Source organism: Trematomus bernacchii, unplaced genomic scaffold (genome assembly GCF_902827165.1).
Source record: "Trematomus bernacchii unplaced genomic scaffold, fTreBer1.1, whole genome shotgun sequence".
NCBI lineage: Eukaryota > Metazoa > Chordata > Actinopteri > Perciformes > Nototheniidae > Trematomus > Trematomus bernacchii.
The window spans coordinates 227321-248055 of NW_022987573.1; the positions used below are offsets into that span (position 1 = coordinate 227321).

Below are 20735 nucleotides of genomic sequence, written 5' to 3' on the forward strand. Positions count from 1 at the left end.
TCTGATCCGAGGATCAGCTGGAGGCAGCAATAAACAGAAGGAAATTCTGCAGCGGAAAAATACTGAGGAGGAGGAAAAAGCTGCAGATGTTATAATCCGAAAACATCAGTGTAACATTTTTACACGAAGCCCTTCTTCTAAGAAGAAAGCCTTTTATTTTTGTATAATAGTGTTTTAACTACCTCACTTAAAGACGATCTTAAGCTGTGCTTTAAGAATTGTTATCGTTTCTACTGTGTTCGAGATCTCGTTTACAACTTGAATAATATTGCAAAGGCAGGTAAGCTTGTCTTTTCTTTCTTAATTGTTGTTTGATGTTTGTTTTAGGCTATGTGTGATCTTAAGAGGTATCAAGCTACATTTGTCTCTGCCAGTGAAGTGGCTGCATTCCGCATATGTTAATCTGAAGATCCGCAGAAATCATGAAATCATAAAACAGGTAGAATAACATTGTCTGACACTCACTCGTTAAGATGCTATCTTTGACTGTTGTGATATAATAGGGAATGACCTATTATTAGGTCACGAATACATTAAAGGAAGCAGCAGCCCAGAAAAAATAAGCTAAATTAGGTCGATTCGACGTTTTATGACCCCAAAAATACATCAACCTGCATACATGAGCCATAAGCCTTATTACAGGTTCCCAGCGACCGTTTTTTTTCTTGTAAAATGCACCAAATGCTGATGTGGAATCAAATTTGATGGCGGATGTTGATGTTTTTCTGGGAGGCGGACCTTGTAGGCTCAGGTTTTCTGCAAATTATAGTCACTCATTTTATATTTTGTAAAAAGACCCTGTTTCGTGGTATTGTGAGAAGCCTATGCAGTCGATGTATTTCGTGCACTGTCGCTGAGCCACAACTGTCATTGCTTTGACCCTTTAGCTGTACAGCTTATACGGATAATTCATGTTTAACCTGGATACTCTAAAGAAAGTCCTGTCTCTCGGCTGATCAGCTGTCGAAAATCTTAGGCCGAAGATTATGTTTTATCGTGTAACATCAATGTTAAGGTATTTTTGTGTGTTTCAAATGTAAACATTGTTGCTGTGGGCAGCGTTTTTTTTTTTTAATAACGTCAATGGGTTTCAACTACAGACGATGACCGTCGATAAAAGCAGATTTTCACATATTGATCGTTTTCAGCAAAGTGATGCAAAATGCAGATGACACACAACAACATATTTAGGTCGAATAAAAACAGCCATTATATAATATATTCTCGCTATGTTTGCTATTCAGATGTCTTCTTGTCTCCGGTTGCTGAAAAAGCCTCTGTTGGCGTCAGTGACGTTTGCATTACGTCACAGGCGTCTTGTTTTTATTTCGTGAATCTCCTCCCACCCTGCTCCGCTCCTCCTATTTTTTTTTAAAAGGCCAATGTCAAAAGAAAGATCCATGTTTCAAGGTCCTTTTTTTATATCATAGATGTGCAGTCCTGCTTGTAAAATATGACCTGTCATTGTTCCTGATGACCATATAGGCAACATATCTCTGCTGTAGTGTGTGTGCCAAATGTTAAAAATACATCCTAATATTAGAATAAAATCTCATTAATAACAACAGCATAATTAATATGCACATGATACTCATGTACACATCCACAATGTATTATTACCACAGTGTCCTTACTATACTGTAGTTGCACTACTAAGGACAATTAAGGGAAAACAAGGAGTGTTTTCAAGACAGAAAAGACAAGGCAATATATCCAGACTTGCATATTATCATGCTAACATTGTCATGATTATAATTCAAATTGAAAAATAAATACACATTTATTCTTCTGCTTTTTTACATGTGATAGATTTTACTTCAAAGGACATTTATCAGTGTTAACTTGTGGAAGTTGTTAGATAATGCTTTTTCGCAACCAATGCCATATATTCAGGAACTGCCTCCTCCAGGATATAATCCATATCAGTGGTGCTTATTGTACTCTAATGGCAGTATCAAGGCTATATTTACACTTGTCAGATAGCCCTATAATTAGCAGCCGCCAAACTGATAAAATAGTTTTGTTAGGGAAGTGCTGCATGTAGTCAATGTTAATGTTGTGCTGTGTGTGTGTGTTTTGTGGATGTCTGCTGCACCTTATGCAAAGCAGTCTTCAGGTTTTTTTACCAACATTTTGTGTATCTGGATTTGATGTGGTCCGATGCCTTTGATTTCTTTAGTTCTTAATTTCAGACACAGTTTTTGTATCTTTTGGTTTACCCTTGCACTATTCCCCAAATTGAGAACAACCATGGGCCTTTTCATTTAATTGACTGGATAGGATCTTTATACAGCTGAGATGTTTTTTATCCAGAAGGCTCGTAATGATTTATTCTGGAAATAGGCTACATCTGCAGCTTTTCGCGTCAAAGTTAATTTGACTCTCATTTTCTCTTGTTATATCAAGCATATACCCATGCAAACTGTCTCCTTGAAACTGATTGTTGAAAATATTCCTATTCCATCTGACATAAGAAATCTCAGGAGCATGTCATGTATGCTTGCAATTATGTCTCTTCCCTTTATATGTGTGGTGTCCATGTTGATTCTCCAAATAAGGAAAAAAAGGTGTCTGCTTTGCAACAGCCACTCATGCATAACTCCTTAAATGAATCACTGCTCCGTATAAGAATCTCATGCTCTTAGTTTCACCTTTTAATCTGAGCTCATTCATTAATACCAACCTCTGTCATGCCTCGTGTTGTTGGTGACATAGTTAAATGTCTGCAGAACATATCGGATTTCCATGAGAGATTAAGGTAAGATCAAGCCATAGGTCAGAGATCATGGATTGAAATTGGTTATGATCAAAAAGAAACAGAAGAGAGCAAAGATATATCTAGTGTGTCAACAATTATTAGCAGAGGATTGCTCTCTGCGGTCTCTTCAGTCATTACTTCTGCACTCACATAGTTTAAAGGGGACCTATCATGCAAAATGCACTTTTGTACGTCTTTTATACATGAATATGTGTCCCCGGTGTTCCAGGGAACTCACCAAGTGTCAGAAAACACAACCCTCTCTATTTTCCTCCATACCCAAATCTCTAAAAAAGGGGCTGCAACGGATCTGATAAAAACTGATCCAGATTTGAACACTGACAGTGGCGCTACGGCTATTGGGCCAACTCCACCAATCAGGAGGAGACAGCCACGGCCATTGCCGTTCGAAAGCGCTGGAGACGCTGTAGTACATATGACAGGCCTGTAGATGGTGCTGTTCTCACAGAATCAGCCCTTGCAAAAACAGAGCTAGAAATTGTCAAATTGAGCAAAATGAGGCATGGCTAAAATGCATGATCTGTTTGGTATTTTGAAAAAAAAAAAGTATAAATATGCCTTATATAGGTATGGTCCTACACTATATTATACAAATATACTTTAAGTAAATAAAACTCAACCTTTGTACATGTTTATTTTTTAGGCTATGTTTGTTAAACATCTGTTCAACATTATGTCCTCATGTTCACATTTAGGTCAGGCACCTGTCCTTTGCCTCAGTACCTTTTGTCCTGGTGTATCTTTGCATTTTCACATTGTGCACACTCACTTTGTTTGACATTTTGAGAACCAGGGTCTTTGTATCACCTAATTTCACCTCCTCCTCCTCCTCCTCCTCCTCCTCCTCTTCTTCTCTGGCCTGTCCATCTGTCCTGAGACTTTGCTGATTGGTTATGTAAACTACTATCGGGGGAGGGGAGTGCAGTGCAGCCAATGTCCACCAGCCTTTTGCATCCGGATTTAATTTATAGAACACATTCTTCTACCTAGTTCTTCTGCAATTCAAAGCTAAAGACAAACTTGTGTGTGTTTCACTTTTTTTTCCCTCTTTGATTAAGAGTCTAAAGTATAGACAGGGTTGAAAGAACTGTCAGCAAGTGTTTAAGCTACTATAATAAATATTCTTTTATATGGGCAATGTGTCAAATGACTGTGAAACAGTGCACTCATATTGATAAAACCAACCTATATTTTATATCCAGACCAGACTCCTCGCAGCTCTTCGGAGTATCTTTTAGGTCATTGTTTTGTTATTTGAATCACCCAAAACCTTTCTGTTTGATCAGCATTTTGAAATAGTTACTTACCACAAGCATTGCTCATTGTACTTATCTAATCTGCCCTGACATGCATGTAGCGGCAGGAAATTAATCCAATAGGTGACTTCTCTTTTTTTAGATGTCTTTTTATAGAAAATGTGTTGACAGTAAAGTACATTACTGTATCTTCTGATTACCACTAACCACCCTCTTCTCTCTCTCTCTCCCTCTCTCTTGTTTTCTCTCTCTAGGCCTTCGCTTCAAACCAAGTAAACCTTACATTTGCACTAGAGAAGCCTGTTCAAACTTGCTTGTCAAAATCGAGATCCAGTAAGGGCTTTAGGTGGAAAATAAAAGAGACTCAAAATATCTAACAAAGTATTGCTTAGAACAGCAACAAGTGATACTTAAACACAAATAAGAAATTCAATAAGGCAGCTACAGCTTTTTCTTTGTGGACAAACAAGAAGTACCTGAGTCATCACCACTTGACGAAACAAGCAGTCATGTTCCAGCGTTTGAGCAGCCTGTTGTTTGGGGAGGTAGAAGAAGTGGCGGCTGAGCTGAAGGGACCCAACCCCTGTGTGACAGAGGCCGACGAGGAGGGATGGATGCTCGTCAACCTGCCTGGTGAGTACCAGCAGTGAGAGTGCAGTGGTCGGATTTTAAAGCCTTACCAAACTGGGAAATAGACAAATTGTGTTTTATGTTTAAAGACTGAGTTAGCAGCGAAATATATATTTTCCCTCTTGCATGTCAATAATACGGACTAATGTTTAAAGTGTAGGAGTATTGATGGGGATGATGGGGTGAGGTGAAGAATCAGTAGGGGCGCGACTCAAATACACCGGTGCTTACCCATATGGCTGCCATACCAAAAGTGTTGTCTGTCAGTGGAAGGAAACACATAATTCTCCGTGAACATGCATCTCCTTCTTCTTTGTTTATGATCTCAATCATGACAAAGACAATTATTGAGAATGAAAACTTGCTTTGGGGCCTTTACAGAAGCCACTCAAACATTAAAAGCAACATAAAAGTAGCTTTCAGGAAAGTCAAGACAAACATTATGTCACTGACATAATCACAACCTTAGAGGGTCAACACAACTAATGATGTGACTCTTTTATGTTTTGTGTTTCCTTACCCCCTCTTCTTCCCCACCTCCAATTTTTTTTAAACACCCCTACATTCCCCACACTGGTATGTGTGTGCGTGCGTATGTGATCCTTTAAAAATGGCCCCTTTCAACCCGCATGGCTTTTTGAAAATCTACCATATTTGCATCATTTGTGCAACATCCCCCTCCCACCTCAAACATCTGTCTTTATTGGCCGTCTCATCCCCGATCTCATCGCTGCCTCAGAAAAATCTGACTGCATGATTCAGGCAGACGATGAGACGGGAGAACCATCAATTGCACAATCATTCCCAGATAGTAACCAATCAAATCAAAAAGTCATAAATTCAAGGACTGAAAGCCTGGCCCCCATTTCCCACCCGTCTATCAAGCGACGTAGAACACATAAAGCTCGGTCACGAGGTGCAGTAGCACCATCAGACCCACTGTCTTGTCCAAGCGCTAGCCCTTCAGACTTGGGTGCCACTACACCTGTGACCCTGCCGAGACGGGCCAGGCTGTCCACACCCTCCTCAACCCCGTCAATGTCCCCTGGCTCTGGAAGTGAGTGTGGGCGCAGTGGGGGTAGCAGTAGGTCAGGCCAAGAGAGAGGCTGCATGGATGAGAGCTGGTTTGTCACCCCTCCCCCCTGTTTCACTGCAGAGGGAGCCACAGCGGAGGCCAGCCCGATGGAGGACCTGCTCATCGAGCACCCCAGCATGTCTGTGTACGTCTCTCCGAGCAACTTCTCCATGGTCTCCCACAGCAACCTGTCCGTGTTGGGAGAGGAAAGCATTGTCAGCCTGGCGAGCAGCGTGAGGTGAGAAATAGCACTCTTTATGCTGGCTAACACTCTTTATGCTGGCTACACTTGACCTTTACCTGCTTTTTCAGCATCAGCACAACTATCACTACATCACACCTTCATGTTTTTTTCTCTCCTTGCAGCAGAGTGGCAGAACCAGCTGCTGCCCCGGCTACCCGCAGCACTATGCCTACCAGGGTGAGCCGTGGAGCCGCTGCTCAGGCTGGAGCTCTGGCCAAGGTCACCCAAGTGGCCAGGGTCCAGCGTAGCAAAGCCCGCATCGAGCGACGCCATCTGGGCCGCAACCGCATCCAACGCCAAAACCGCACCCGGGAGCAGGTCCCTCGCCATGCAGGCCACGCCAGAAACACCTTCCTTCAGCAGCCCACCAAGCGTAACATCTGCCACTAAACTCCACTACACCAGGGGGCAGCGCTTAGTCTGAGGGAATTAGTAGTGCATAGTCAACTCCAAGACACACAGGATTAAATGTCTTCACGCACCACATATTTGCTTTCTTTTCTGCACATTATATCATAATTAGATGCCAGTAGACCAGTAGCTTTTTTGTTTTGGTCAAGTTACAAACTGGCTCCACCTGGTAGTTTAATGCCCCTTTAAGATGTCAAGCCCTCTGAGAAGATCTGTGTAGACGTTTATAACAGTTGTTATCCATTGCAGTATCCAAACAACAACAAAAAAAGTATAAAAAATATGTATACAGGTTATACTTAGTAACAATAATTACTAAGAAAAACAAAAAAAACTATAGCTCTTTTGATTTTTTTTTCCTCCTAAGTAAACTATTATTTTTTCTTTCACTTGTCCTCAAGGCATGTTATTTTTAATAATTCAATCATTAAATCCCTTAAATTGTTTATACATTTAGAGAGATTTTAAAATTGTAATTACCAAGTGTACTTTAAGACATTTCTGGTAGAAACCATGCAAGAAAGAGACTTTCTTGTTTCAGAGAAAACAACTCATCATGTCTTCGAAGCTTTACATTATGGTGACTATATTTTCAGATAGATAGAAGGTTATACCGTGAGACGAGTGAGAGAGGGAAATCACTTGACATTTGTTCCTCTTCAGTTTGGTCTGGCAAAAGACAAAGGCATTCAGACATGAGGCAACCTGTTTCATCACAGGAAACACATATTGTGATATTTCTCTTTTCTCTCTGTGAAGGTTAAGAGCAAGTAGAAGATGGTGAGAGTATGAGCAAAACAGATTAAAGAGTAAAAATAATGTCTTGACGTAGAACTTGACATTATTAAAAGGATTATTGAAATGAAACAGTTAAAGGAAAGTGTTATGTAACCCTCTGAGCAGCCCGTCAGTATCTAGAAAATGGCTTTTGTTTTGAATATTTCATCGGTGTAACTCTGGAAAATGAATAAGGCACTTTCTTTCTATGAAATGAAAGATTGGCTTTATGGGCAGAGACATATTGATAAAGAGTATAAATGGATGTGAGATGAGAGGATACAGGGCTTGCCTTTGGGTTACAGGGTATGGCAAGTTATAGTAAGTGCAGAGCGGTATTGATGGCAACTCTTTATTTTGTTTTGTGATGTTGTTTTCTGCCATTTATCCTTTTAATTGTAATATTATTGAACAGTCTCTCTCTCAGCATGGTTTCACCAAATAAAGAAATAAGGCCTGGTTCTGTCAGACAAAGTACACTTGTAGCTTTTAAAGTAAACAAATAAGAGAATCTCTCTGTTGATCATACGACAGCATGATTATCATTAAATGTGTGGTCTGAAAACTAAAGTGATGTGCCCGGCACACATCAGACATTTTCATCCTCAACGTGTGCTGTGATCTTATGTTATCCATGTGAACACCAAAAAGATAGTATGACCTATTCACACGTCAGTCCCTTTCATATAAAGGTTGCTGGGGAAAAACATCTCTCAGCTGAACAAAACCCATCGTCCCTCTTCAACACATCCAGAACCTTCATCTTGAATCTGGTCGTGCAACCCATTGCTCCCTAACATCATCTGTCCATTTCTACCCGTCCCTCTCTCATTAGCACATCCAGCTCTAATAGTTTCCACTTAACGATCTAGCTTACTGATATGTATTCAACAACAATAGTAAACAATGGTGCTGAAGTGTATACTAATGTTTGTAAATTATTTGAGATATGGATGTAAGTTTGCACTGTCATACATTTTGTGAGTCAAAGTTTTAGCAGTGTGCTGTGTGCTTGTTTTTATGTGGTATATTTGTTCTTTTTGTTTTGATTTAAATTGTGTGTGAGAAGGTGTACTGACACGTTAAATGCTAGAAACTCTTTAAAAAAACATGATTAGTGGTCATTTATTTTTATTGTAAATATTACAAAACAATTTATAACGCACTATTAGATGTCAGAGCCGTTCAAGACTTGAGTCCACAAAGTTGTGTCTAATGAGACTAATGACAAATCCCCTCTCTGCCTCACCTCTGTGCTCAATATCAAATCAAGAGGGCATTTCAGTGGCCAAAAGTGTGATGTCTTTGCCTCAACTTCAGTCTCATCCCTTTGAAGTGCACCATAAAAACAGCACTAGACTCAGGGTTGATGTGTCATAGGCAAACACTGCCCTCCAGAGGGTCCATTTAGCACAGCTCCAGCTGTATGGAAGCTGGTGAGGATACAGTACAAAGACCTGGTTTTAATATAATCTGTACCAGTGTGTAAAGGAAATATTGTCTGGGTATTCCTGTCATATTGTTTGGAAATTGAAATGTCCTGTCCCATCTTAAAATACATTTTTCCACCCCGAATAACCTACCACAAATTAATTTCTGCCAATATAAGTCTGTTTTATTCAAAGTATGTTAATATTTGTTAATTTATGATATAATTATGAATTGTATCTTTTATTGTGTTTAAAGATAACTATTTTCTATCATGTTGATCAACGCTGAATGGTGCAGGAGATGGATCTGAGGTGATGAGTCCAACATACTCAGAGACATAAAGAAACACAAAGAGATCTCTGTTGAATGAATTATGTCTGCCCCTGTAATAAAGTACATACAGAGTACAAAACTGGTAATATGAGAGATCACAGATGAATGTGTGGGCGTGAATATAAAATGTAATGACCATCACAGCCTTTTCCGCTATATACGTTTTTGCCATTATTTTATTTCTTCCTTTCTCTCCCTTATTATGTAAACAGGAAATGTGTTTTCAGTATGTTGTGTGTGATTATTGAAAGGCGGAGTTTAAGGAGCGACAGTCAACAATGGGGAGCGAGACTGGTCATATGATGTGGACAGGGAAAGAATGAGGCAGGAGATTTATATATTTAACAAAAATATGAAATGTACCCTCAAAAATACAATAGAATATGCTTGTATTTTCCCATATTATCATAACAGTTGTTCACCAATAGGATGTTTTAAATAAGAGGCGTTGAATGTCTGGGGAGTTTCATATGTTTTATGTTATGCCCTGAAATGGCAGCTTAAAAACCCTTGGGGTTTTTGCCCATGTTACATCTCAATTAGTACACCTATCCCCTCGTAAAAAAGAAATATAAAGACATAAAATGTGGTGTATCTGATATCTACAGTATGGTGATTGTGCCTTTCACTATTTCTGCATGGTTTTTGGGATGTACTGATTTTTCCATCCCCAAAGTGGACGTATGTCCACTGACAGGCAAGACCTATGCAAAAATTAATGGATGGGTTTCCAGCATCCATTCAGAAAAACACAGGTACCCGCCAAAAAAAAACTAAAAAAACCATCAACAATAAATACTCAGGTTAACACCTGAATCTTGTGTCATTATTTTCCACTGTGAGGGCATAAGGGGATTGGAATTAAGCATATGGAGGCTATGGAATAGAGCAGTGAGTGTGTTATCAGTGGGGGAATGTAAATCCTTGAGTAAAAATAGAAATGCCACAATGTTAAAACAAACAATTATGCTTCCAAGTTTTTCAAAGTAAGTATTAACGGGAAAAGATGATAAAAGTTTCAAAACAAAAGTACCATGTCAATAGAATATTTACATTAATTATAATATTTACCTCAAAAGTACCTGAAATGTGTTATTGAGTAAATGTACTTTGTTACATTCCACCACCTTTCACCTTACAGGTGACGCTTTAAAAGTAGGCGGAAGTTATGGCATGCCAAAAAAAAGGGAAGCATTAGACAGACGGGTGTGGTAATGGAGTGTAAATAGGCTACATTATGTGTATTTAATGGGCGGGGTATTATCTTGCAAAACATAGACCTACAGTGGCTTGAAAAAGGGAGAACATAAAATGAAGGCAAATAAAGATGCTGTAAAAGGGTGAAGCAAAAATAAGAATGACATCTATTTTTGCAGCAGAGTGGTCCAACTTTTGTGGTGTGAGGCTGAGACAGATGCTGAGTTCCCCTGTAGTGTAGACTCTGACCTTTCTTTCAATTGCAGCAAGAACAACATCTACTTAAAGTGTTGTAGTAATATTGTGTAGTGGTGTATTGCATAGTATTGAGTATTTGTTCACTGTCTATTAGGACTGTTAGTGATGTTCTGCCACTTAAAAAGGAGAAACATTAAATACATGATTTATGGGAGGGACAGAGGTTTGTAATTGGAGCAGGTATTCTGCATACCTGCTTGGCCACGTCTAACCTCTGAGTCTTAACAACAAGTAATACAATACACACTCAGCAGAGAAACTCAGGTTGCTGGGGGTAGTTTTCAGATCAGCATCTGTCATAATTATACTGTGTGGGAAAAGACTTGAAGAACCGGTGCTGGGGAGAGGATTTGGTCATCAGCTGTTTGGATGAGATTTATGGACCTAACGCCATCTACTGTGAAGTAAGTCTGATATTGGTACAACACGGCCATCAGCCTGATTTCTCTATTTCAACGTGTAATTCATAAATATTTTCCATGTAAGTCATTTTGTATAGGTTTATTTTGGTATTAAGGTGACAGATATGTGCACATTTTAACCAGCTATTTGCCTGCGTGACAAGTCTTACCAATACCGGTTTCTCTAGCTGTAACACGAAGCCGACTTCCCTGCCGTTTGCAGGTGTCGTGATTCAGAAGCTCTGTGACGGCAAAGCTACACTCACCTCACCCGGCAAAACACGTAAAATAACACTGTCAGGATTGTTTTTTTATTTGACTGCGAGTATTTTACGACAACGGTAAGTTACATTAACGTCGCTTTGATCCGCTTTTAGCCGCAAGATTTTACGCATTAGCAGAGACAAGCGTGAACAGATAGTGTACGTAGGATAACATGGGCCCTACTGCTGGCTCTGTGCTTGTTTTTAACACTGGTAATGTCATTTTTTAATATAATACTATAATTAACTGTTTATCTGCGCCATAGACAGACCATGGCAGACGTATTGTCGTATGTCAATATTTGCGGTAGCCTAGGTTGTGTTTACCTAGTGACCAGGCTGGTTAGAATTAAATCCGATCATTATCGCAGACAAACCTTTCTCTAAGGAAAGCCCATGTAGTTGACCCACAGGTTTTTTATATCTGTTGCAGGTGGCATCTTACATGACTGGAAAATGCATCATCATCGGAGCAACACACCGTTGTCTTGGCCTATCCAAAATATTTCACAAGAAGAAGGAATCGCACTGATCTCTCTGTAAGGGTGCTTATGCCATACAAGAAAGCTACAAATTCCTGTCCGGGGACTTTGGACATAGCCTACTGGGACATTAAAGATCCCATTCATTAGATTTACTTAATTCTTCAGCACCACAGTGCACACAACCTTGAATTTGCAATTGGATGACAGTAGGGTGTTTGACTGATCATCCAGGAATAAAAACAGATGTGAATGGAAACATGGATATCCTGCTCTAACTCTCTTCATCACACCCTTAAAATAAAGATAGATTAATTGCGGATCAACAGTAGTCATGCACAGTCCAGCTCCTGATATTGTGGCTGGGTACACCAGTGGGTGTGTGGCGGATAAAGATGCCAATCCAGAGACGACCCTGGGCAGTGCCTACTCTCCTGTGGACTACATGAGCATCACCAGCTTCCCCAGGCTGCCAGAGGACGACGCGCAGTCTGGGGAAAACACTTTAAAATCTCGAAAAGATGATGACAACGTCCTCAGTGAGCAAGATACAGGTGAGTAAGTCAGGTCATAAACTCAATTACTAGAAAAACCACAGCCCAAAGACAATATTGTCACGGGTGTTTACGTTTCTGGATGTGGAGTTATTATCCATGAATTCATTTTTCATTGAAAGCTCAAGGAGTTGTTTAAATATTAAAAGTAAAATCAATGTGTGAACTAGGACTGCAACAATTTATTATTTTTCTTATATTGGACTGCCTTTTTTTCTCAAGTAATAGGTTACTCAAGAAAGATGATTCTGCCAGAGCCCAAGCCGATCTCCTCAAATGTCTAGTTTGGTGGGACCAACAGTACAAAATCCAAAGATTTAATTTCATAAAGAAAAGTAGCAAATCCTTGCATTTTGGTTGCTGGAACTATTAATGCTGTTAAAATATAAAATGAAAATGTAATTATCCAGACTTCTTATCTTTGTACTAGAAAGTAACATTGAACTGACACTTTTTTGAATGGAGTTATGGTTTTACAAAACAGCACATATTACTCTGTACTGTTTAATAAGCCTTTTGGTTTGTGTTGAATGTCCCAGACCCGGATCTGTTTCTGAAATCGGCTCGTCTGCAACGTCTCCCCTCCTCAGCTTCTGACCTGGCTAGCCATGATATCGCATCTCTGCGGGAGACCAATAAAGACCCTTTTACAGAAGACTGTGCCTGTCAGCGAGATGGACTCACGGTCATCATCACAGCCTGCCTCACTTTTGCCACAGGAGTCACTGTAGCTCTTATCATGCAGATCTACTTCGGAGACCCACAGGTATTGGTGCATGTTTGTTACCTGCAGTCGTACCTTTGTAACAATGTTGACTTAGGGTTGCTTTTCTCAAACAACTTCATGTGATAATTGGATTATGAGTCATTCTGTAGAATGACTCATAATCCAATTATGCTCCTCCCTGTTTCCTCCCACACAAGCCAAAAGTCAAATTAAAGGCATAGAGACAGTCTCTACCTTTATGCTTTGTTCTCCTTTCTCTTGCAAGATCTATAACCAAGGCGCAGTGGTGACGGATGTGGCCCAGTGTACATCTCTTGGCTTTGAAGTTCTGGGGAAACAGGGGTCCAGTGTCGACGCAGCCATCGCCGCTGCCCTCTGTTTGGGAATTGTCCACCCTCACACTTCTGGTATTGGAGGGTGAGTCATTGAACCATATTTATCTGTTATGAACAGAAAGGTATATATTTAGTTGATGATACAAGGCCTTTAAACACTTTTTCTTCTGTTGATGTTTAGTGGTGGAGTTATGTTGGTTCATGACATCCGAAAGAACGAGACGAGGATAATCGACTTCAGAGAGACGGCACCATCTGCCATTCAGGAGCAGATGCTGCATATGGACCTTGATCAAAATGTAAGGGATTTATTTTCTGGGCATACTTTTTCTAACAGTGAAATGTAAAGTATGAAAACAGAAGACAGGCTACTATCATTTATGTGAATAGGCCCCCTAAACATAGTTTAAAGACTATTTATAACATTCAACAGCTTAATAGTTACATTTCAATAATTGACTTGTTTGAATTTGTTTGATGTTGTTTGTTAGATGTCTAACAGAGTATACATTGACCATAAACATACCTACATAATATACTCACTCAAACTGTGCTATACACGTTATCAAAGGTTGTGTGAGTAGTTCAAGTGAAATATTCTGAGAATATGTAGGTATGAATTAATTCACGAATTGTCACATGAACTCATACTATATAGATAATCTGTTAAACATCTACAGACAAAGGAAACTGTTGATTTATCAATCTCAACTAATAAAATATGTTGCATGTACTCAATAGACAATTTCGGAAGCGGACTATCCAATTAGAGTGTTACGGAAAGTCTCATTGTTATTGTTTAGTACTGAGGTTAATGTGTGCTCCCTGTGCATTTCAGCCGGGCCTGCTGGTGGGAGTACCAGGCATGCTCAGCGGGATGCATCAAGCACACCAGCTCTATGGCAGGTACGGATACTGCTGTGTAATCCATTGTTTTAATTGTTCAATCTCTTCCCATGCCATCCAATATAATTAGAGTCCTCATGCTGCTTTCTGTTTTTTCTACATTCCTTACTTCTTTGATATTGTTTTTTTCACATGTGTTTTATGATACATCTATAAATAGAACCTTATTTATTATATTCCTAAATTGTTCTCCTCATTTAATAAACACAAGCATTTTTAAACTTTGATAACATCAGCTCTGAAAGCTAAAGGAGTGAGATCTCAATAGTCCCAAGCTGTGTTAAAAATACATTGTTTTGTTTTTTTAACACGGGTCATGGGCTGCAATTACTCTGATCCTCTATAATTATCATGATCCTGATGCTTCAGCTAGTAAGAGGCTGATGTTACACTAGCTTTACCAAGTTTTAAAGTATTGTGAATGGTTATTTTTAGCCCAAAGATCTCTTTAAAAAATAAAAATGTTTAGAGTCTATATGATTTTTAAACATTCTCAGCAATGTTTCTGTACTTTTTACCCAGAATGCCATGGAAGGATGTGGTTACCATGGCAGCAGATGTGGCCAGAAATGGATTTAATGTAACTCACGACCTAGGTAGGTATAATGTAATGTTGAAACAATCCCTGGTGAAGTCACTTCAACTTGTGACACTGTGATTAAAAGTCATCAGCATTATAGCCTAGCCTTAGTGTGAATAATAAAAAAAAAGATTTGCCGTGATCTCATCTGCCTTTCCTCTCTCTCCCTAGCTGAAGCACTGGCAAACGTTAAGGACCAAAACATTTCGGACCTATTTCGGGAATTGTTCCTTCCAAATGGCCAGGCTCCGCTCTCTGGGCTGTTCACCACACGTCTTGATTTAGCAGCCATCTTGGATGCAGTTGCAGCTAACGGGATGTCGGAGTTCTACAGTGGCAACCTGACGCAGGAGATGGCAGCAGCAGTAAGGAAGAATGTTTTTCCCCCTGTCTCCATCTTTGATGATATAAGTGGTCATGAATTCTTCATGGATCCAAGGGATTTTACTTTTAGTCCCTGATGTACTTTCACCATGGCTTGACTGTCATAATGTGAGAAAAATAATGATGTTAGGTAACTATGACTTCTATTTTTAAAGACAATATTCCTTAGTTACACAAAATAATCTTACAATGTGTTTTGAAGATTAGTTAAAAAGATGTTCAACACCAGTGCAGTTTATTTAATCATTAATGAACAGATATTGTCTTATTAAAATATTAATATGTTCTTATTCATTTATTCCTTGTATATATATTTCCAAATACAAATCTTACTCATTACAGTTAGTGGTGGTATTGCTTTGAACTGCATTATATTGAGAAGTGTTTGTAATACTCTGACCCCTTCATGTAAGTAAATATTTAAATATAAATGACGAAACATTTGAAAAACCTTTCAATATAAAATATTCCCATACAAAACCACCTTTAACCCTCATCAGACCTGCTGGATCGTAGCAGACCCGGCCGCCTTTACTGTCTATCCTTAAAACTAACATGTGCATTTTTAATAGGTGCAAGCAAGAGGCGGGGTGCTCACTGAGGATGACTTTGGAAATTACAGCACAGTCTTAGAGCAGCCAGCAGAGGTCATCTATCAAGGTAAATATTTGTTGTACTATTTACACCAAACATTTTAAGATATGAGCCTCAAAGTGACAGTACAGCAAGCCAACTGCCTTATTAACATTACAATATTACTGAGACCAGAATTTCAAGGTGGATGCAAAACAAAACTGGACCACTTGGTTGAATTTAACTTGTCATTAATTACATTTAGGAATTTACTAACATATACTTGTGTTTAGAGTGTTTTAATTGGGGCATAAGCAACTGTTGAACCAGGAATGCAAATATGACAGACATGACACAGATCCTGTATAGGCTTTATCATTATCTTTCCTTATTCTTCACACCTTTTTTCCCCCCATTTGCTAGCAATTATCACATTTATTGGATATACTGTACTGTCAGTTTCCTTTAAAAATGAAAAATGTCTGTTAGTGTTTTCAAACTTATGCTTTGTTGGTGTTTCTACAGGATACCATGTGATGGTGGCCCCGGCCCCACATGCAGGTGTTGCCCTGATCACTGCTCTAAACATCCTGGAAGGCTACAACATTACCAGCCAGGTGCCCAGGAACAACACCTACCATTGGATTGCAGAGGTAATAAACTGCATTAACTGCTTCACCATTGTCAGCATTAACAGTTTGAAAAGTACAGTATGTCGTTTTACTTAAGTATTAATAATGCATTACTCTCCCAGGCTGTAAAGATAGCTCTTGCCCTGGCTAGTGGGCTGGGAGACCCCATGTATGACACTTCTGTCTCGGAGATTGTCACCAAGATGCTGAGGTAGAGATCCCTATACCATCTTTAAACATATAATGTATACAATTCAACAAGGCATGTTCATGTAACCCTACCATATGTTGTTCCCATCTCAAAGTAAATCACAGGCCTCCATACTCCGCCAGATGATCAACGACTCTCAGGCCTTCCCTGTCGGCCATTACACTCCATCATTTACCATGGAGAACAGTGCAGCAGCTGCCCAGGTCATGGTCATGGGCCCAGACGACCACATTGTGTCAGTCATGAGGTACATCATGCTAGAACTGAACTGATATTGCACATTGGTAAAGTAAATCACAGTGACAGTTAGGAGTGGATTGATTTCACTAAAAATATTAAACTAAGACCACTTTTTTGTGTGACTGTTTTAGCTCTCTAAACAAACCATTTGGCAGCGGGATAGTGACTCCTTCAGGAATCCTCCTAAATAGCCAGATACTGGACTTCTCCTGGCCTAATAAAACACAGGGCTCATCACTTAACCCGGTAATTGTGCATTCTCTTTTCTTACATTGATTGAAGTATTGATACATTTATTATTGAACGTTTTCTTGTAGCTGCTCTAGGTCCTCATGATTTGTGTTCCTTTGCTGTAGCATAACATCCTCCAGCCTGGAAAGAGGCCCATGTCTTTCCTGATGCCCACAGCAGTGAGGCCTGCCGTGGGGTTATGTGGCACATATGTAGCCGTTGGATCTTCCAATGGGGAGAAAGCTCTCAGTGGCATCACACAGGTTATTACATTACTGGAAAGATTAATGAATTTTCTTTCATTAATATTACATATAGATTTCCATTTAACTCATTTGTATCTTAATCTCTTTAATGATCTTTCACAGGTGCTGATGAATGTGCTGTCCTCCCGTAAAAATATGAGTGACAGCTTAGCATATGGAAGGCTCCACCCACATCTGCAGCCCAACACCCTGCTGGTAGACTGTGAGTTAATCCTTCTTATCCATCTATACGATCCAAACATAACTGAATCGCTTCAAACACTATGATTGCAGCGTTACTGCTAGCATTTCTTTTTTTATGACAGCAGTAATTTCCTGCTATAACATGCAATATGCTCTCCAGATAAAAAACAATCCAATAGTGCCCTTGCACCAGTATTTACATTGCACTTAGGTCACATGTATGTGTAAACTATGCAAAGAGGCAAGTAGCTGGGAAGGAAGCAAGTACCTTTATTGTTGTTATAAACAAAGGTGGCAGGTGCAGGGTTTCCATGACACAGAAAACGCCTGCTTGAGTTTCTGTGCTGTGGAAAGAATAATCTTATTGTTAATTTTAGAAAACATCATGGTAATGTGTTATCAAATACTGTGAACCTCATACTGCAAACATCACATTTCTGGTTCCAATAATGACATGAAATGTCTGTTTCATTATCAAGAGTGCAGAAAATACTGTTTTGGCTGAGATCTAAGGATTTTACTTGGTCTGCCCCCTGCAAACTGTTTGTGTGTGCTTTTAAACACGATATCTTATGACCTACATGGCTGAAAATCACGGAAGAAATGTGCTGTGTTAACTCACTCCGAGTGTTATTCTCCTCTATCAGAGGAAATTACATTTAAGTACCAGGTGTAAATAAGAGCTAATTCAGTTTGTTATATAATTATTTGGCTAACTGACTGACCTCAGATCATCCTTTCCCTTTCTCTCCTACAGCTGAGTTTCTAGACGAAGACGTGGAGCTGCTGCAAGCCAAAGGTCACAAGGTGGAGAGGAGAGATGTTCTCTCACTGGTTGAGGGAACCCGGAGAACCAATGACCTCATCATAGGGGTGAAAGACCCACGTAGTGCTGATGCCTCTGCCCTCACTATGTCCGTGCCCTAGTCCACCCCCTTTCCCAATACTCACACATAATTAAGAAAGGGTAGAGTAACACTGTATGATCGTTAGTGAGGGAGTAAGGAGGCTGCTCATCACTTAATACACTAAATGTAGGTTAATGTTGAAGAAAGGTTGTTTGACAGAAAGAAACTGTGACGAGATTATATGGAGCCTAGTGTTTTGATCAGCACACAGAAAACTACAGAGGATCAACATCTCACATGCTGGTGTCTGTATTACTTCCTTCACAGCCTAGAGTTACGTTCAGTTGCACTGTAGATAGTGTTCAAAATGTATGTAAGACATCACTTAATGGCATTAGTCAAGTCTGAAGCATGTATTGTGCAGAGCAGGGTGTGTCCAAAAATGTAAATTCGATGCACTCAAGGTCCACTTGAAGAAAGCAATACACTCAATAGGTTTAGAGTGGATTTACTTAGTGGGCATGAGAAAAACAAAATGGAAGTTTATCACTCTGAATATCGCCTCAGGAATTGTGGGGGAAATTAATAATGAACAAATTGATTCTTATCAAATACAGGATGAATGAATCTAATGATGCTACATCATTAAGCCACTAATTGTATTATGTGCATGGCCCTATATATTTCTGCTTTTGGATTATTCTACATTTCACCATAGTTTGAAAGAACACATAGGTTCACATGGAATGTTAAAGGTTATAATATTTAAACCACTAATTAAGCCTTGTATTGTCACACCTAAACATATACTATCTTAAACCAAACAAAGAGGCTAAACCATTCACTATCATTTTCTTTAAATGGTGTTTAACTGTGATTAGATGTTGTTTGGTATAGCTGCTGGAGTTTTAACCGTTGCAAACAATCAATGGCTTCTTGGGACTGTGTACAAATGATTAACAAATTATACGGCATTCAAAATTATCCATTAATTTCCTCTACAGAATTTGCTTCGGTTTTACAGGTGTAAATTATTACTTATGATAGAGCAAGTGTATTTAAATATATTATTTAAGATATTTTAGTTGTGGCATGATTTTGCTCTCTTTTAAGCTTGTTGTTTACATTTTTCATTTTAAATTTAGACATGGGATACTTGTTTTTAGAATAAGAATAATCTGATTCTTTACAAAAGGATGAATGTAAACTGTCTATTTTTATATGAACATTTTTTTGGGCTGTAAACATTATTTCTACTGTTGTAACACAATTTGCATTACTTCAGCTTATTTTAGAAAAGGCTGTAAAGTTTATCTTTTGTGTACTTGTGTAATTATTTTTGTAAAGCATTGCATTCTAAAAGTGGTTCAATTTCATTGAATTCCAGGATGGCAGATGCTGACTGATCAAATGAGCCCTTAACCTTTCTGTCTGTTGTTTGGCACTAGTGCAATATGACTGTTGATGCTTTCCCCCTGTACGGTAGAGTACCATGCCTCAAGGCAAACATTTGCACAACACCTGATGTTTAATTCCATATGCATTTTTATCAGATTTTAATCAAAATCAGCACTGTCAACCCAAAAAATAAAATGTTTGCACACTTCTTAATGTGGATGAATATTTGCCCTTTTCGCCTCATACATGTATATATATATGTGTATATTTTTGATCATCTAACCTACTGTAGAGTATGTGAGCTTGCTCTTTAAATACACTATTCTAAATTTTAAAATTGAGCAGATGTATTTTACAAATGTCCCAATGCCTGTTTAAAACCTGTTATTACCAATATGTGTACACCCAAGGGTGTAACTTTGGTTTGAGAAGTGGGGGGGACACAAAACAGGGGGTCCTCCGCAATGAAACATTTTCTCGATTTAATTCCATTTCCTGCCTTTCTACAAATATATTAGGGACTATGGTGTTAAAAAAATCCAAGAAAAATGTGTAGTGTATATAATGAGGAGAAGATTTTTGTCTTTAAATTAAAGTTGAATGCATCAATCTGGTGCACTTTCAGAGCAAAATTAAGAGATTTATGGATACAGCTCTTCCCGGGGGAGCATCCCCCCGGACCCCCCTAGAGGAGGTGAGGTCCGCCCCCCACTCATAACAAATACCACTTTACCCCTGCCTATATGCCGTGAGCTGATTATCGAGCCTTCATTGTAACAGTCGCGGGTGTACTGTGTGTGTGCGTGTGGGGAGTGTTGCAGTAAAAATGCCACTGTAGTGCCGCCGCCACTGTGGGCTAAGCCCCGAATGTTTTCAGGTCCAGGCGACGCCCCTGGGCCTACTACTGCCTTCATTTATATAGAGGCATTGAAACAATAAAACGTAAGTGTCTCTTTCAGTAGAATCCATAGCTCCATACAATAGTAACCTGTAGACAAGTCTTTAGGCTTACACAAGGCAGTTCTTCCTAATATTAATACATTTGTTATCATGAAAAGGACGTTGCTTCTTCCTTAACTGGGATTTTATTTTGGAAAGTAATACCGGAAATAGTACTGTTCGATGTTCGT

At 39.2% G+C, this 20735-nt stretch overlaps 2 protein-coding genes across 7 annotated transcripts; both read left to right on the forward strand.

The window, feature by feature from the left end:
• On the forward strand, positions 1-9746 carry LOC117479487 (tumor protein p53-inducible nuclear protein 2). 4 transcript variants are annotated; one of them, XM_034126459.1, is made up of 4 exons: positions 1-280; positions 4290-4668; positions 5405-5978; positions 6107-9746. In XM_034126459.1, exons 2-4 carry the CDS (start codon positions 4545-4547, stop codon positions 6372-6374), a joined length of 966 nt encoding a protein of 321 aa, XP_033982350.1. In that variant the 5' UTR covers positions 1-280; positions 4290-4544; the 3' UTR covers positions 6375-9746. The 4 variants fall into 4 exon arrangements, with proteins under 4 accessions (XP_033982350.1, XP_033982351.1, XP_033982352.1 ...); XM_034126460.1 differs by having other exon boundaries at positions 6110-9746; XM_034126461.1 differs by having other exon boundaries at positions 5822-5978.
• Positions 9747-10615: 869 nt separating this feature from the next.
• On the forward strand, positions 10616-19818 carry LOC117479489 (glutathione hydrolase 7). Of its 3 annotated transcripts, none has more exons than XM_034126463.1 (17): positions 10616-10795; positions 11016-11133; positions 11489-12091; positions 12631-12857; positions 13084-13235; positions 13335-13452; positions 13992-14059; positions 14582-14655; positions 14811-15004; positions 15596-15683; positions 16122-16249; positions 16351-16439; positions 16534-16686; positions 16811-16925; positions 17036-17173; positions 17279-17378; positions 18117-19818. In XM_034126463.1, the coding sequence occupies exons 3-17, from the start codon at positions 11872-11874 to the stop codon at positions 18284-18286; spliced, it is 2034 nt and encodes a 677-aa protein (XP_033982354.1). In that variant the 5' UTR covers positions 10616-10795; positions 11016-11133; positions 11489-11871; the 3' UTR covers positions 18287-19818. The 3 variants fall into 3 exon arrangements, with proteins under 3 accessions (XP_033982354.1, XP_033982356.1, XP_033982355.1); XM_034126465.1 differs by having other exon boundaries at positions 12682-12857; XM_034126464.1 differs by lacking the exon at positions 11016-11133.
• Positions 19819-20735: the final 917 nt, after the last annotated feature.

Bases quoted from the DNA above. Each gene is read 5' to 3' on its own strand.
- LOC117479487 (XM_034126459.1), top strand. From the start codon at position 4,545: ATGTTCCAGCGTTTGAGCAGCCTGTTGTTTGGGGAGGTAGAAGAAGTG. The intron at 4,669-5,404 runs GTGAGTACCAGC...TCGCTGCCTCAG, and splicing joins GATGCTCGTCAACCTGCCTG to AAAAATCTGACTGCATGATT. The intron at 5,979-6,106 runs GTGAGAAATAGC...CTCTCCTTGCAG, and splicing joins AGCCTGGCGAGCAGCGTGAG to CAGAGTGGCAGAACCAGCTG.
- LOC117479489 (XM_034126463.1), top strand. From the start codon at position 11,872: ATGCACAGTCCAGCTCCTGATATTGTGGCTGGGTACACCAGTGGGTGT. The intron at 12,858-13,083 runs GTATTGGTGCAT...TTCTCTTGCAAG, and splicing joins TCTACTTCGGAGACCCACAG to ATCTATAACCAAGGCGCAGT. The intron at 17,379-18,116 runs GTGAGTTAATCC...TCTCTCCTACAG, and splicing joins CAACACCCTGCTGGTAGACT to CTGAGTTTCTAGACGAAGAC.